This window comes from Hibiscus syriacus, unplaced genomic scaffold, assembly GCF_006381635.1.
Source record: "Hibiscus syriacus cultivar Baekdansim isolate YM2019G1 unplaced genomic scaffold, ASM638163v2 tig00111779_pilon, whole genome shotgun sequence".
NCBI classification, from domain to species: Eukaryota; Viridiplantae; Streptophyta; class Magnoliopsida; order Malvales; family Malvaceae; genus Hibiscus; species Hibiscus syriacus.
The window spans coordinates 1,866,458-1,881,723 of record NW_024063176.1 but is presented as its reverse complement, the minus strand read 5'-3'; the positions used below and the strand labels follow the sequence as shown (position 1 = coordinate 1,881,723).

Below are 15,266 nucleotides of genomic sequence, written 5' to 3'. Positions count from 1 at the left end.
AACCATAATCCTTTTCGCCCACGTAAAGCACTATTGGAGGAATCCGTACATAATTCAATCTCTCCCTCTATATATAGACATAAATCCCCTTCCAAAAAACAAACAATTTCTATTAACCGATAGTAATTTTATTCCATTTGAACGACAATGGCGAGGACGGCGATCACTCAAGTTTACTGCTCTCACTGTTGCTGCTACAACAAGGCGGCCATTAAAGTTGGCTACTTGTAAGCGTTTTTTGTTCTCTTTGATTTATCGATTCTTTTTTTCTTTAATTTTTTTGTTATGAATTTAATTATATTGCGACTAATGCGGGATCAATCGATCTGATTATAGATCGTGTTCGATTTGCGGGAAACTTGTATGCAAGGCTAATGTGAAAGGAATTTTAAGATTGTTGTTGGTGAAGATGAAGATAAATTCTCCCAGGTTTAAAAAATCCAGGAGACCTCTTTCACCATCGGAGGAGATTTTGGCGAAAATATTTAGCGATTTGAAGATGTAACTTAGAATTATTTATTCATTACGTGTTCAACAACGGCTTATTTTTTTTTTTTAATTTTCTTGGAATCCATTTTTGAATTTATCAGAATTATTGAAATTTGTTTAGTAAACAATTACATGATAAAAAAAAGAAATTTATTTATTTGTATAATATTTCAATCGGAATAAATTTAGATAATTAATTTTATCTTTTTTTACTAATATAAGTTGAGTATAATCACCTGCGAAGTTTATGACATAGTAATTATGTTTTTAATTATGCTTTTAATTATGCTCATAATTAGGATTTGCCGTCTAATTAACTTTTCTGATAAAATTAATTCAATTAGTTAATCAATTAATTACTTTTTTATAATTTAAGAGTTCGAGTGAATTTATAAAAAAATTAAAAGAATTTTTTAATAGATTGATATCCAATTTATTACTTAATTAATTCGATATTCGAGTTTATAAAAATCTATTTCAAAACATTCTTTTAACACTCATATTCAGAACCATGATCCTTTTCCCACTCGAAAAGGATTAAACTCGGATCATTCTATTTATGAATTATAATAATAAGATCACTTAATTTATTAATTGTTACAATCAAGTCATCAATTGTAAGTCAAAGATTAACATACGTTGCACGATTAGCGACAAGTGACATGTTTGTAACAATCATTAATAATCTCATTAGTAATACATATTATTTCTATTATGGAACCATATCATTTTAATCAAGAGTGTTCTATGGATCGAATCGAGCTGCCTGCTTATTTCGGAAAAATCCATCATAAAATAAGAATATAAAAAAATAAAGCAATAATTATAACAAGAAAACAAGCAACAATGATATGATTAAAATCCGATGCTAATGTGTATGAATTTTATCATAAATGAGAAGCAGGATATATATGTTGGAAGCTTAGAGGAATATATATAGTATGTAGCATACCAGATGTTATGTTTTCACCTTCGAGTTAATGCTGCGTTTGCTATGACCATTCACCGGATTCTTCTTGGCAGCAACCGAGCATCGATTGCTTTGTCCACCCTTACCATTCATCTCGATCTGAAGTCTGCGCCGCCTCATTCTATTCTCCAAACGTATTCCTCTTAGAGCTCGGGCCCTCTGCTCGATTTCTAGAGCTTGTGAGAAGTTCCAAATACGAACGACACCTTCCTCACCCCCACAGACGATTCGATCTGCTCCGATATTGACCGAGTATAGATTGCACCCGAATCCATGCAGCATTCTCTGGGGTGGTTCTATAGTATTTTGGTCAGATTCTTTAACCTTTGGAACTCTTTTCCCTGAAAACTGCCTACTGGCCCTCAACAACTTTCGAACATCAATTAAAGCGAGTTTCCCGTCACTGGAAGCTGAAACAAGCCAAGGAAACTCAAATGCGAGGGCATAAACAGCTCCTGAGTGAGGAATCCATGTTGCGACCTGCAAAATGACATGTTCTTTAGACTCGGTTATGATCTCGAACATATGTACTGCCCCATCTTCTCCTCCGGTAAAAAGGAAGTCTCCAGTGCGGCTCCGTGCTAAGGCATATGCATAACCAGCATGAGCATTGTGAATGACACTTAACAGAGTCCCACTGTTAGTCTCCCAAACATACACATCCGAACCGGACGTGCTCGCAACAGTCGTGTCGTGAGGAACAAGGCTCCAAATCCAGTCACCATGCCTCAAGATCTGTGTGCACTTAAATGATGAACGGTTCCAGACACGAACCGTCATATCCCAAGAACCACTATATATCCTAGTAAGGTCCAAAGCAAGAGAAGTTATAGGCCCCTCGTGTTCCCAAAGCCGATGTTCGGTGTTTGGTTTCTCAACACCCGTTAGGTCAAAGAAATGCTCAAGACCCTCAACTGCCTTCCAACAATGGATAAATCCATCAGTACCCCCAGCAACCAATAGTTTAGTATCTGCTGCAACTGCCCTAATAGTACAACCAAGTGGCCGGGACAACGAGATTGACAACCCCTCTTCCATATCCCACATTCGGACAATCGAGTCATATCCGGCTGTAAAAATGAGCTTGGCAGAAGCCAATAAAAACACGGTTCGAACAGCTTCAGTATGACCATGTAGAACATCGATGCTATACCTTCCTAAAAAAGTCTTGCTCCTATACTCCCTCTCCACAAACAATTCCTTCCATGACTTCTCATCAGAAAACCGAGCAGTAGGTAAACCCCACCTCTCACAATAAAATTCCTTCCAAACCCGATGCTCAGATGCAATATTATGGAGAGTGGCTGACACACAAGACACTACACCAAGCTCTTTAGGGTCAAGACAATTCAAAATCTCTGATATCAAGGCCGGTGGGAGATCGGTGATCGAGCGCCAGACATTCGAAAAAATGTCATTAGGAGGTATCTGTTTCGAACTACAAGAACTCGGAATCCCTTTCTTAGGATTACAACCCAATGTCAGTTTCGAAAGTTCTAAATCCTCGTTTACGGAATTGGAACTAAAATGATTTGTTTCAGAACAGTTTGCTAGATTCGTAAAAGCCTCGGTGCTTTCCTGGCACTCAAATTCCATAAAATGAAAGAATTTTTAACCTAAAACTGTTAATTCAATGCCTTAAACCAAAATCCCCGGACTGGAAAGATTAAAAGGGAAATTTTACCCAGAACCTCAACTTACTCCTACAATCAAAGAAGCCCAAATCTAACAAACCCTAGAAGTTAAAAACCCAAAGTATTCAAATCAAACTGCAGCAGGTTAAAAAAAATCAGAAAACATCCAATCAATTAGACTGCAGGATCTAATAAAAAAATCCAGAAAAAAGAACGATACCTCTGACGATTTATAATTCGTCCTTCGGATCAGAGAAGCTGTTCGAAGATTACGAGAAATTAGAGAAATATGCAGTGGAAATTTGGGGGCAAAAGCGGTGAAAGGGTGAGGGGAGTAGACTTTTCATCACCGTTCATTTCCAAGAAAGGATCGACGGTAGACATGATGAGATCAGGTGTCATGCAATATTGTGGGACGTTGGATTAGAATGGGTCACGCCCAAACATGTATCTATGTTCATTATTTTAATATATATAATATAGGGTTTATTTGTTAATTGCCCCTAAACTATACCAATTCTTAGATCCAATAGATTCAATAATTTTATGAGAAAATAACCTCAGTGACCAAAAATCCTAGATAATATAGGATTTTGACCAATTTTTTTTGAATTTGTGAAAATGACCAACAAAATCGTAATGTGATCTCTAATTCGCATTGCGATCTCCACTATCGCAAATTCGCGTTGCATTTCGCGTTGCGATAGTTGAAAATCGCGTTACGATTTTCCATTTCGCGTTGCGATAGTTGAAAATCGCGTTGCGATTTTCCATTTCGCGTTGCGATAGTCTACAGTTGTTGTTGCGATAGTTAAAAAAAAGATTTTGTTTCTTAAGAATTTTCTCTAAAAAGATAGTATCCGCGCGGACGTGTCGAAGACACGTATGACCACGACCACGACCACGACCGAGACGGACGACGGCGGCTGCGGCGCGCGAGAGTCCCCCTTGTTCTCTATCACTCAACAAGGAAGTGGGAAAGCCAAGCCTTAAATACCATTCCCTATAGTGTTTCCAATACTATGTGGGATTGAGCATTACCAACACTTGTTTCCAATACAATGTGATTATTCAGGAAATAATTAACAATCATGCACCTTAAAACAACTGAATTAGCAACCAATTGCATTAGTATTATGCGATTAAATATGTCATAATTAAAAGTCAATCTACAATCAATCGCGATTATTGCAATTTTAAGCAAAACATTAAAAAATAATATCACTATTTAAGGCTCAATCCCACATAGTATTGGGAACAAGTGTTGGTAATGCTCAAATCCCACATAGTATTGGAAACACTATTGGGAATAGTATTTAAGGCTTGGCTTTCTCACTTCCTTGTTGAGTGATAGAGAACAAGGGGGACTCTCACGCGCCGCCGTCGTCGCCGTCCGTCTCGTCTCGTCTCGTATAAAAATACTATTGAAAACACTATTGGAAATAGTACCTTTTAACTTTTAATATTTTATTAAAATAATTTTCTTATAAAAATAATTAGTTGATTAATTGATATAATATTTTCATATGTGTTTAATTATTGACATGAGTATCATAACCTTATAATAAAACTATATCTTTTTTTAATAAATAAATTTATGGATAAATATATAAATAGTCCCTAAACTTTTAGAATGCTTACATTTTGATCACCCAACTTTTGAAATTTACAATACAATCAACAAACTTTTAGTTCATTTTCAATAAAGTCTTTGTCGTTGCCTCTCGTTAATTTTAACTGACGTGACACTTAACTCTAGTTAACCCACTTCTTCTTCTTCTTCTTCTTCTTTCTCACCTTTGATCACTCATCTTTGGTCAGCGGTGGCTCTCACCATCATACTCACTGTCCACCGTTCATCCCAAATCGTAAGAAGATCGTTCGAACACCCATCATGATCTCCTTCATCAATCGCCAGTAACCGTCAACATCGGTACCAGTAGGAGTGCCACCCCATTCCGACCAAAACCCCGCTAGCCATTGGCAGAGACTCACAACCGTTCGCCGTGGAGAGGCCCTCGAATCTCATCAGAAAAACCCATCGCCACTGATCTCCTTCATCAATCGCCAGTAACCATCAACATCGGTACCAGTAGGAGTGCCACCCCATTCCGACCAAAACCCCGCTAGCCATTGGCAGAGACTCACAACCGTTCGCCGTGGAGAGGCCCTCGAATCTCATCAGAAAAACCCATCGCCTCATTTTTATTTTCATCAATTTCTGGTCAATTCGACCATCCATTCGGCACACCGCCACCACCATTGGAGGCCTCACACCGTTCCAACCAAAACCTAGTCGGTCATGCCTCCTCGCCGTCTTCCTTCCTTTGTCCGCCGTTGGTTAGGAAAAAGAAGAATAAGAAGAAGGGGTTAACGAGAGTTAATGTCACAAGAAGGGGTTAACGAGAGTTAATGTCACATCACCTAAAACTAACGGGAGGCAACGGCAGGTACCTTACTGAAAACTAACTAAAAGTTCAATAATTGTATTGCAAGTTTCAAAAGTTAGGTGACTAAAATGCAAGCATCCTAAAAATTTGGGGACTATTTATATATTTTACCCTAAATTTATTTACCAGACATATCATATAAAAAAATGGGATCCAATCGAATAAAATTTAGATCATAAACTTCAACATGAAATCAATTAACATGCAGTAGCATCAAAGCTTTGATCAGTTCTTGAATTGCTCGTTGATTCCGTAGGGAATAGCAGAAGAAGCTCGACCGGTATTAACGGATGAGTATTTCGAGTTTTTGCAGGCTTGTTCCATCTACTTATACATACAGTAAAACAAAGCATACCTATTTGATATAGAATTTCATCCAACATTTTTTCTGAACACGATTGCTTTTATTAATCCCAATGTTTGGCTTAGTTATCAAGAGTGTTTACCACTCCATCCAAGTCGCGAATTCAAGTTATAAGATTTGTTTGTGTTAGAAGCACGTGAGTTGTAAAAAAAATTAGGATAAACCACCTATTTAGTCATCTACTTATTCCAATGTTTCTGTTTTGGTCACAACTACTTTTTTAAAATCTTAACATTAGGTTTTGTTTCTGTTTTGATCACCCGTCCTTAAAAAGATAACGTTAATTTTTTAAAAAGTAAATAAAAAATACCATAGCAATATTAACATTAACTTTTTAATGTGCGATCAAAACAAAAACAAAACGTTAAGAAAGTTGAAATACCAAAAGAAAGATATGAGAATAGATGAGTGATTAAATAGGTAGTTTATTAAAAAAAGAAAGATAGCTTGGCCACAACAATAATACTCAGAAAGATTAGAAGGGAGCTGGTCTTTGGAATTCTCTAATAATAAGAGTAAGAATGTTTATGTATCATATTACATTACCTGCAAAATGACCCACTATTTTGTCAGTGTAATTAAAATTTTATATATCTACCCTTTACTCCCAACCCATTCTGTCCATTTGAAGAAAAATGATCGAAATCCGCAGCACCTCTATTTTCAACAAGCGCTATACTCGAATCCGACACTCACTTCAAATCCGGATAACATAGAATAACACCCTCCTCCCACCAACCAATTTCTTCTGTTCCAAGACACCACTCTTAATGTGAATGACTATTTGCAAAATCTTTTATGCCAAGACAGAAACTAAAAAGAAAACACAAGTGCTGGCATTTCGAATTCCTATTGTATAATTTGTGTAAAGCACAAAAAAGCTGGGATGAGATGAGCAAACCCTAGCCAGTCAGCCGATATATCCATTTTCCTGTGGCTACCATTCACCTCTTCTCTTGCATACTTAATATCCGAAAAATCAATATGCAAGGATTATGCTCTTAATTAATTAATCATCGTGTTCTGTTATCAAAGCAAATGAGAACGGTTTGAACTTGTACCCATCACCGTGGTAGAATTTATTTTGAAATTCCACCCAGTGAAGACGCAGGGCGTGAAGGAAAGCACTGAGGGTCTCCATCATGAGCAGTATGAAAGCAGTTGCGAAAGCAAACACTGCAAGCCCGATTAATCGAATGATGAAGCTGTCGTACCTGTAATAATAATTCCTCGTCGAGTCATTATCATTCCATAGAACAGTTACAAGGATCAAGAGAACGTAAATGCTTAAGCACATTGGGCACATGAAAACATGGAGCGTAATAACATATCGACAGGACTAAATCTTGATTCTAGTTTCAATGCCATGAATTATTCAAACTGGGCAAAGCTCCAACTAGAGAATCTACTTTTTGCTATCCGATGAAGTTATTCAACTCACACTCAAAAGCCGTAACCTCGGAAAGAGAACACGAAGAGATGGACAATGCTGAAATATGCACAAGAGTAACATGCACCATGTAGAACAGTCAAAGAACTCACCCCCATGCAAGTAGTAGGACTTTCTCGTAGAAAACAGTTGATAATTCAGAGTGCGCCAAGCTGTAACGTATTAGAAGCAGACATTAACCAAACATTTATTTAAGATATGGTGCAACACATTGGAACTCAGAAAATCATAATTCTCACCTCAGAGCCCAAAGTCGAAGATACGATGCCGTGTTCGAGACAGCACCTAGAACAAACTCGATAGAGTGTATCATTTGGTGCACAAAAACCTCACTAAAGTTGAACTCCTCATGATGTTGACGTGCAGAATCAGGTTCCACGTCAAGATCAAACTCAGATGTACCAAGCAAGCCATAGGTGCGACCTTGAAATCTCTAAAACATATTGACGGGGGAAAAAGTTCAAATGATCAACAAGACATTTATTCAAATTATTCCAAATTTATTCTAACAGAAGAAATAGTAAATTAGGATTAAGAAAACAAGCCCCACGAAAGGCCAACCACATAGTACCTCAGAATGAAGCTTCTTCAAAATAAAAGGTTTAGGAAAGAGCATCCATGGGACCGCAACTAATGCCAAAAGAAGCAATAAAATCTGCACAATTTAAGCAGCAATAGACTGCTTAGAAGACTTGAAATACAATAATATGGAAAATAACAGTCTGCAACAGTAGCCGGGAGAGAGAAAAGCACACCTGAAGTGCTCTTTGGCCCCAAAACAATTCATTATCACCAAGATCATCAGTGGGACTCAAAAACATATAGATCATCACATGGTAAAGGTCTGCTTGAGAGCCAGTGCACCACTTAATTATAACGAGCAATGAAAGATAGCCAAAAAGGGAGTTGAGAAATATCATCTGTGGCACAAACTGAAACCTAACATCAAGATGCAAAGTAAGCTTCAGTTTAATCCCTTTAGTAAAGCAAGTGGAAAACAGAGCATAAGTTAGAGGAAGAAACACACACCTAATATCCAAGGAGTTGCGGAAAAAACGTGCATTGAAATAACTTAATATAATTCCTAAGTTCATCTGGGCCACACCGAGCAAAATTGACATCTTCATTTTAAGAGAGTTGAGAAAAGGTAACTCTGAACGACTTCCGCGCCAGCTTGGATCCACACCAAATGGGTATGGATCACGAAATTTAATTAAACCAGCAGTCTGAGCATCACTGAGCAACACAAAGAATAATAGCAGTTAAGTAACAAAATTAGTTGAAGAAAAGGAATACACTCTTCTCAGAATATGAGAAATTAGTTGAACTAAAATAGTTGCGGAAAAAAGAATACTTTATTTAGGTATCTAAAAGTAATAATATAAACCTGCAAGTAGCATCTCGGCATTTGTAAGCAGAACCACCAAATATGTGAAAGGGAACAGAGAAGAATTCGTTGTAAATTAACCCACAATAAATTGAAAAAAGCGACATTAAAAGGAGTACATAGCGCCCTCCAAATAGCATTTCCATAAAGCTTCCAAGCTTCTGTAAGGTACCAAATGAGCAAATTAGATTACAATAATTACAAGCTACAGATAAATTAACAGGTTTGAAAATAACAGAGGAAGACATCATAAACATAGAAAATATGTTTGAAGGATATTCATAAACCTGTATTACAGATTTAACGAATCAGACCAGTTTATGAAGTATGTTATCAATAGGTCAACCCAACGGTACAATCCATCAGTGAAGTAAGAGTAAATAAAATAAAATGCAGCCCTGTGTCATTCTGCTTAACAGTTCCAATGAGAAATCCTACCCATTAAAAACAATATCTAGTCCATATCGTTATAACAATGTTTCTACCATACACATAAAGGTTCGCCTGTTAATTTCAACTCTATACAGATATGTTTGCAAACATGCCTGAGTGCTGAGCCTGCTTTCTCGAGAGATGAGGACCAATGCTCCCAATAACAAGCATATTCCGTGACCCCAATCACCAAACATCACCGCAAAAAGAAATGGAAAAGTAACCACAGTGTAAACTGCAGGATTTGCCTCCTGATATCTAGCAACACTGCAAAAAGTTCCAATGTCAGTATTCTGATAAGTTATATAGGTAGCAAGCAAATATGTCACTACTAAACATATAAATAGCATATCCTGAAGTCCCTATGACTCAATGAATCATTGAATAGATCAAGAATGCATAAACTAGCAGTTATAATATGGAGGAGATACTTCAACTTTGACATATTAGTGTCATTACGTAAATGTTTTAAAAACTACTAGCTTAATTGTTAGGAAGCAAATCATGTTGGCCATGAAACAGGTGTTTTCCCCACTAGCATAATATATTTACCATCTAAAACACAGATCATCTATATATATGAAAGCATGTACTCAGGTATAATTGAATACAATAAGATTCTTAATATTGGACAACTATCATATTTAAAGTGAGTAGTTTATACATTTTTTTCTTTATATCATCAGCAAAAAGCATGTCAATCATAAGTTAAAGCAACGGATCATCATGCTAGAACTCACCCATATGCATCGACAATTTCCTGATAAGCATTTGTGAAATGGTTTGTTCTGAAATATGTAGGAGGTGATTCCACAGCATCCATAACATGAAAAATTATACCTAGTTGTGAATTGCTATCAAATGTTGCCCGTTGCAGTGCTTCTTGAATCTGTTAGGCAAAAGAACCCATTTCCTCAATTCTAAGGCTGGAAAGCTCTAACAGAAAATAAAGAAGGAAGAGAACAAAACACAGAAATTAGATTGTTGATGCATAATGAGATACCTGAACTTTTGCAAATACAGGGCACCATCCCTCCCCAACAAGACACTTTTTAGTAACGTCAAAGTTCAACATATTCAATGTATCATATACAGCTTTCTCCCTTCGTACCTAGTTTAGAAAAAGAAAAGTACAAGGTTCTCAGTTGATAATATCACAGCAACATACCATATGGGAATTTTATGTGCTAATTTAGGTATTTTGCACTTTTTTTATTTTTGATATTTTTGATATTTTGCACATTGTGATGTTCATTGCTCCAGCAAATTCACTAAAACACATCTTACCATGCCCATCCATTGTGTTAGATGGTAACCAATTGAAGTCAGAGCTTTATTTCTATGGCGAATACCAGTATCCAATGTGGTCTCCAAGTCAGAAAGATGTGACGAGACCTGTACAAAAACAAATATCAACCGGAAGAATACAGATTTCCATTGTGACTCCAACAATGAAAAACCATCTGAAGCATATTTATAGACAAGTGTGGAAGATAATACATAGCCGAATTAAATTGAAGTTTGCATTGACTCTTGAATATTCCAGAGTAAAAAATACTAAAAGGAAAAATCAAAGTTGTTGGGTCATCTCAAAGAATCAAGGGCACAGCATTTTAGGCCTGGTTTTGAAGATCAAATGAACATTAACAGAATTGTATTTAACTCAAAACATGATTTGATTAGTATAAAAGGCACAATATATATAAAATGGCAATTTCCAGACTTTTGCTTTGAATTGTCAAGAGGGTACATAAAATAGTTAACCTCATGACCCTGCACTTACTTCTCTAGTTATTTGCCTTTGTTTAGTAATGTCATCAGGAACAGGGTAGCAATTAGCGGCAAATGCTTCACAAATTTTCAAAATCTTTGTCCTTGCCTGTTCCCCAGAGAAATGAACTACAAATACTGTTTTCTCAACCTGAAATGATGAGCAGAAAAAGATAGGGGGGGAGGAAAGATAGCTTAAGTAAGAATTAGCAACATAATTAATGGAGATAAGGGGGGAAATAAACAAACCATTTCACCGGTTAAAGGATCCATAATTTCTTCAACGGCCGGTGCCTGATTAAAAAGCATATTGCCTCTAGTAGCACGAAATAACATCCTCTCAAATCTAAGAGCCTTGGACTTGCAAATAATTCCACTTACGAATCTTAAACCAGATTGGTCTGCAGGCCTCATTTCCTGTACAGTGAATAATCATATACTAGATGAAAACCAAAGTAATAGGTTTGCAAAAAAAAAGTAATTTAATCACAAAATCAACAAATACCTGCTCAAGTAATGATGATGTCTCAACATAATCATTATTAGAGAATACATTCTCACTTAATTCCCTTTCCGCAGCACCTGCATGGTCACTACTTGGCAAAAGAAAACCACATGCCTGGAATTTGAGCAAAATGTGTGAGAAAGCATCCAGTATTCAACATAAAGATTTTAACCCAAATCTTTCCAAAAAACACAACATTAAAAATGTAAACGGAAAACAGCATTCACCTCATGTGCTACTTGCCTTGCTATCATATGATATTTCTTTTTAATTTCTCCCTTCGGTTTTGCACAGTAATTTCTATCATGTTTGATGGAACAAAGAGCAACAAGACAGGTAAAAAGCTTAACTCCTTAACAATGGCTTAATATGAAGTACGAACTTGATACAAAATATAGAAATACTTATTGCTAAACCATGGATAGCAACACAATGGCTTCAGGAAATCAACCAACTGAAGGAATAATTAAATATTGCGCATTTGATCTTTTCGGTAAAGAGGGATCAAATAAAGTTGGATATAAAAGACTAACATAGCAAGTTACAAAGGCATTTAGAGGAGGGAGGGAAGGGGAAAAAAAGTAAAACCCTAACATGACTCTATGCAGTGAAGACTGGAAAGAAATTGATAAATAAATGCAAGAAATGCTCCCTATCACATTAATATCTAAGAACTGAGGAAAAATGAGCCAAGAAATTCACCTTTTGCAAAACCAACTTGAACTCAAGGAGTTCATTGTATGTTTGTCGAAGTTTCTCACTGTTGGCGTTCATTTCAATTAGTTCATGCTCGTGCTCGGCAAGTTGCATCTGAAATTGTATCAAACACAAAATATGATACACTTTATCCACAAAAGACAACTATATCTTACATTAACTATTGTTACATTCAATAAACTACAACTTTCTGTAACTTCTGGAATAACAAAATGGAAAATGCTAAGCAAGTCAAAGGGGGAAAGGAGTCATTATTTGGTAGGGGTAGAGCAGATGAACCTCTAATTCTTCCAATTCTAGATCTGGCTCCACAACAGGGTGTACTGAAGATAGTAACCAGCTTTACTAATTTGATCTTTGAAAAAGCGTAGCTTTCTTGACATTTCTCCACAACGCTTCACCTGTTAAGACCTCTCAGAAATTAAAGTGACTACAATAGATGATAATCACTAATCACTCAGTTTGATTCACTTAAATTCTACACTGTATATACAATCAACTACACAAGGATATATCTAAAGAATTGGGAGATTCTCTCATTCAACTGACCTTGCAAAATTATTAAATAATACTTGATATTTGCTCATTAAAACAAATATTTAATAATTGATTAGTAGGCCAGAACATATAGCACGAAACTAAAACTATGCCATAAATACATACCTGATTAACAAAGGTTCGTTGGAAAGGACTTTTCTCAGAGTTTAGCTGCCACAGGAGAGGCAAAAGTATGTAACCATTAACATATTCAATTGATGGTTGCAAAAGCAATGTCCAATTTAGTTAGCAACCAAAACACAGCCATATGGTTATAATACCAAAGAACCATTTTACCAGAATAAGGAGATGACATGGGAAACAGTCTTAACAACTTCTAAAGCAAATAATAATTAATTAATTAAAAAAACACCAAAAATCCATCAGAATATGTATGCTGAGAACATAGAAGCAAAAGCAATTCAGGACTAGAGACATTCAAGATCAGTAGACATTTGGAAATATTTTCATTCCCAAGAAAACTCTCTTGATATCAGAGCACCAAGACAAGGTTACAGTACATAATATCAATGCAACATTATGAAAATTCTAGAAAATGGTTATTTCCAAATTAAGGTCTCAATAAAGCAGTCTTTAAGGTGCGGTTTGTCTGACCCTTTAACACCTTTGCATCAAGTTTCAACTTGTTATCAGTCATCACCTAAATCCAGACTCTTACACTTGGCCTTCACATGCATGAAACCAGCAGGTTTTAATTACAGAACCGATATACATATAGATATTTTTAGTTTACCAATATACATATTTTTAAATAACATCTTCAGTCATGACTACTTATTCATAATAGAAACGTTTCTTCCTGACAAAGTAACATATTTTGAATCCCATGCTCCATTCGTATAAAATCAGCAAAAAAACTACATTTTATCCGCTGGATTAAACATCAACTCAGCTAATTGCACTTCTATTTAGGTGGATGAGGGTTCCAACTTAGGACTTATAAGCCCACCAAAAGCTAATTTATATGTTTTATTCCCGAATAAAGCAAACCTCATTGAAAATATTAAATGTCACTTTACTTTATAGGCAAAACTTAATGCCATGTCTAAATTTACCACAATATTACCTAAAAAGGCATGCAGTACCATCTTCTCCAATAAGTTCAAAGCTAAGTCCTAAATAAGCTCAAATTCAAAAATCTCTTGAACCAAGCCAGAAACTACCTTGTAATTATCAGAAACCAAAACTCGATCATTATAACTTCCTTGCTCTGAATCTAAATCTAATGTATCTTAACAAGATCCAGCAATTACAGCAAATATCAAATCAAACAGGGGACTGATGCAGAAACTTAATTCAGATAAGATCCCACGCACTCATAAAATTCAACCACCGGAAAAACACCAAAAATAATGACCATATTCATATTCGCATCGTCTCCAACAATGTGAATATGCAGCCAAACAATAGCAGGCTCTCTTACGTCAGCTGAACGTAAATTTCAACTAAAAATATCATTTCCATTTCCTATTGATGCCAAAGAAAAATCAGATCAAACCCGGAATTCTCCTCGTCGAGAATTATTCGAGAAACGCTTAAAACTAAAGCAGCGTAAGAAAGATAATCAGATCTGGGTATAGAGAGACGCACATCACGGAACTGGAGGAATCCGAGTTCCCCAAGATAAGAAATGGCTCGGTGAGCTGACTCGACGGGAATAATAAGTTGAACAAGCGTCATTTTCTCCGACCGCATCAGATCCATCGACGGCAAGTTATCTAAGAACTTCTCTATTCTTTCCATTTTCTCTCTCTCTCTTTCTCTCTCTCTCTCTCTTTCTCGATAATCAAACAGGAAAAAAAATGAAGTTTGGATCTAAGTTTGTGGATCTGAGACTAAGAACGTTTGCCTTTGCTTGGTTTCCCCATCGCAACTGATCGAAAAAAAATGGAATTTTCAGAATAAATTCGCTTCCCTTTTTTCAAGTGGAATTTTGAAACATGAAAATTACTAAAGAGAACCTTTTATTCTTAGTGTCTTTGGTTTTTTAGTTTTTCAGTGGTATAAGTTTGAATTTAATCCCTAGCTTTATAACAACTCTAAAATGAGTTCATCTAGTTTAACTTATTTTGACCATACTTTACAATAACTGAAAAGTTAGTATAATTAGATAACAATGTTATACCTTGTTGTTAACTTATGAATTTGAAAATCTTTAGTTCTATCATTTACATTCAACGAATTAATGAAAATCGATAAATCATTAAGTTATATGTAAGAAATTAGTAAAAACCAATGATTTAATCATTTATTAAAATTTTTAAAAGCAACAATTCGATAAATCATTAAGTTATATGTAAGAAATTAGTAAAAACCAATGATTTAATCATTTATTAAATTTTTTAAAAGCAACAATTCAAAAATTTATAACAAAATGACCATCCAGCTCAGTTGGTAGAGTACAAGGTTCTTAATCTTGAGGTCGTGGGATCGAGTCTCATGGAGGGCATTTCATAATTTGGAGGTCTCCTACAGAAGCTGTTTTCAATCTAGTGTTGGGGGCAGCCTACTATCTTACCTCCCTCTTACCCCATTACATA

The 15,266-nt window shown here is 35.8% G+C and overlaps 2 protein-coding genes across 2 annotated transcripts in view; both read right to left on the bottom strand.

The window, feature by feature from the left end:
* LOC120170353 (V-type proton ATPase subunit a1-like) overlaps window positions 1-14,618 on the bottom strand; it is a 29,102-nt gene extending 14,484 nt beyond the window's left edge. Inside the window, 19 exon segments of the mRNA XM_039178311.1 lie at window positions 6,856-7,121; window positions 7,450-7,509; window positions 7,597-7,790; window positions 7,929-8,012; window positions 8,113-8,296; window positions 8,387-8,593; window positions 8,745-8,905; window positions 9,290-9,443; window positions 9,917-10,065; window positions 10,180-10,287; window positions 10,464-10,571; window positions 10,960-11,097; window positions 11,196-11,363; window positions 11,452-11,565; window positions 12,154-12,261; window positions 12,448-12,482; window positions 12,485-12,569; window positions 12,832-12,876; window positions 14,317-14,618. Of these exon segments, the coding sequence (XP_039034242.1) occupies window positions 6,917-7,121; window positions 7,450-7,509; window positions 7,597-7,790; window positions 7,929-8,012; window positions 8,113-8,296; window positions 8,387-8,593; window positions 8,745-8,905; window positions 9,290-9,443; window positions 9,917-10,065; window positions 10,180-10,287; window positions 10,464-10,571; window positions 10,960-11,097; window positions 11,196-11,363; window positions 11,452-11,565; window positions 12,154-12,261; window positions 12,448-12,482; window positions 12,485-12,569; window positions 12,832-12,876; window positions 14,317-14,469 (2,460 nt within the window). The 5' untranslated portion in view covers window positions 14,470-14,618 and the 3' untranslated portion in view covers window positions 6,856-6,916.
* On the bottom strand, window positions 1,313-3,464 carry LOC120170354 (F-box/WD-40 repeat-containing protein At5g21040-like). Its single transcript, XM_039178312.1, has 2 exons — window positions 3,314-3,464; window positions 1,313-3,194 (listed from the first exon to the last, which is right to left on the bottom strand). The coding sequence occupies exon 2, from the start codon at window positions 3,053-3,055 to the stop codon at window positions 1,448-1,450; it is 1,608 nt and encodes a 535-aa protein (XP_039034243.1). The 5' UTR covers window positions 3,056-3,194; window positions 3,314-3,464; the 3' UTR covers window positions 1,313-1,447.
* Window positions 14,619-15,266: the final 648 nt, after the last annotated feature.

Bases quoted from the DNA above. Each gene is read 5' to 3' on its own strand.
- LOC120170354 (XM_039178312.1), bottom strand. From the start codon at position 3,055: ATGGAATTTGAGTGCCAGGAAAGCACCGAGGCTTTTACGAATCTAGCA.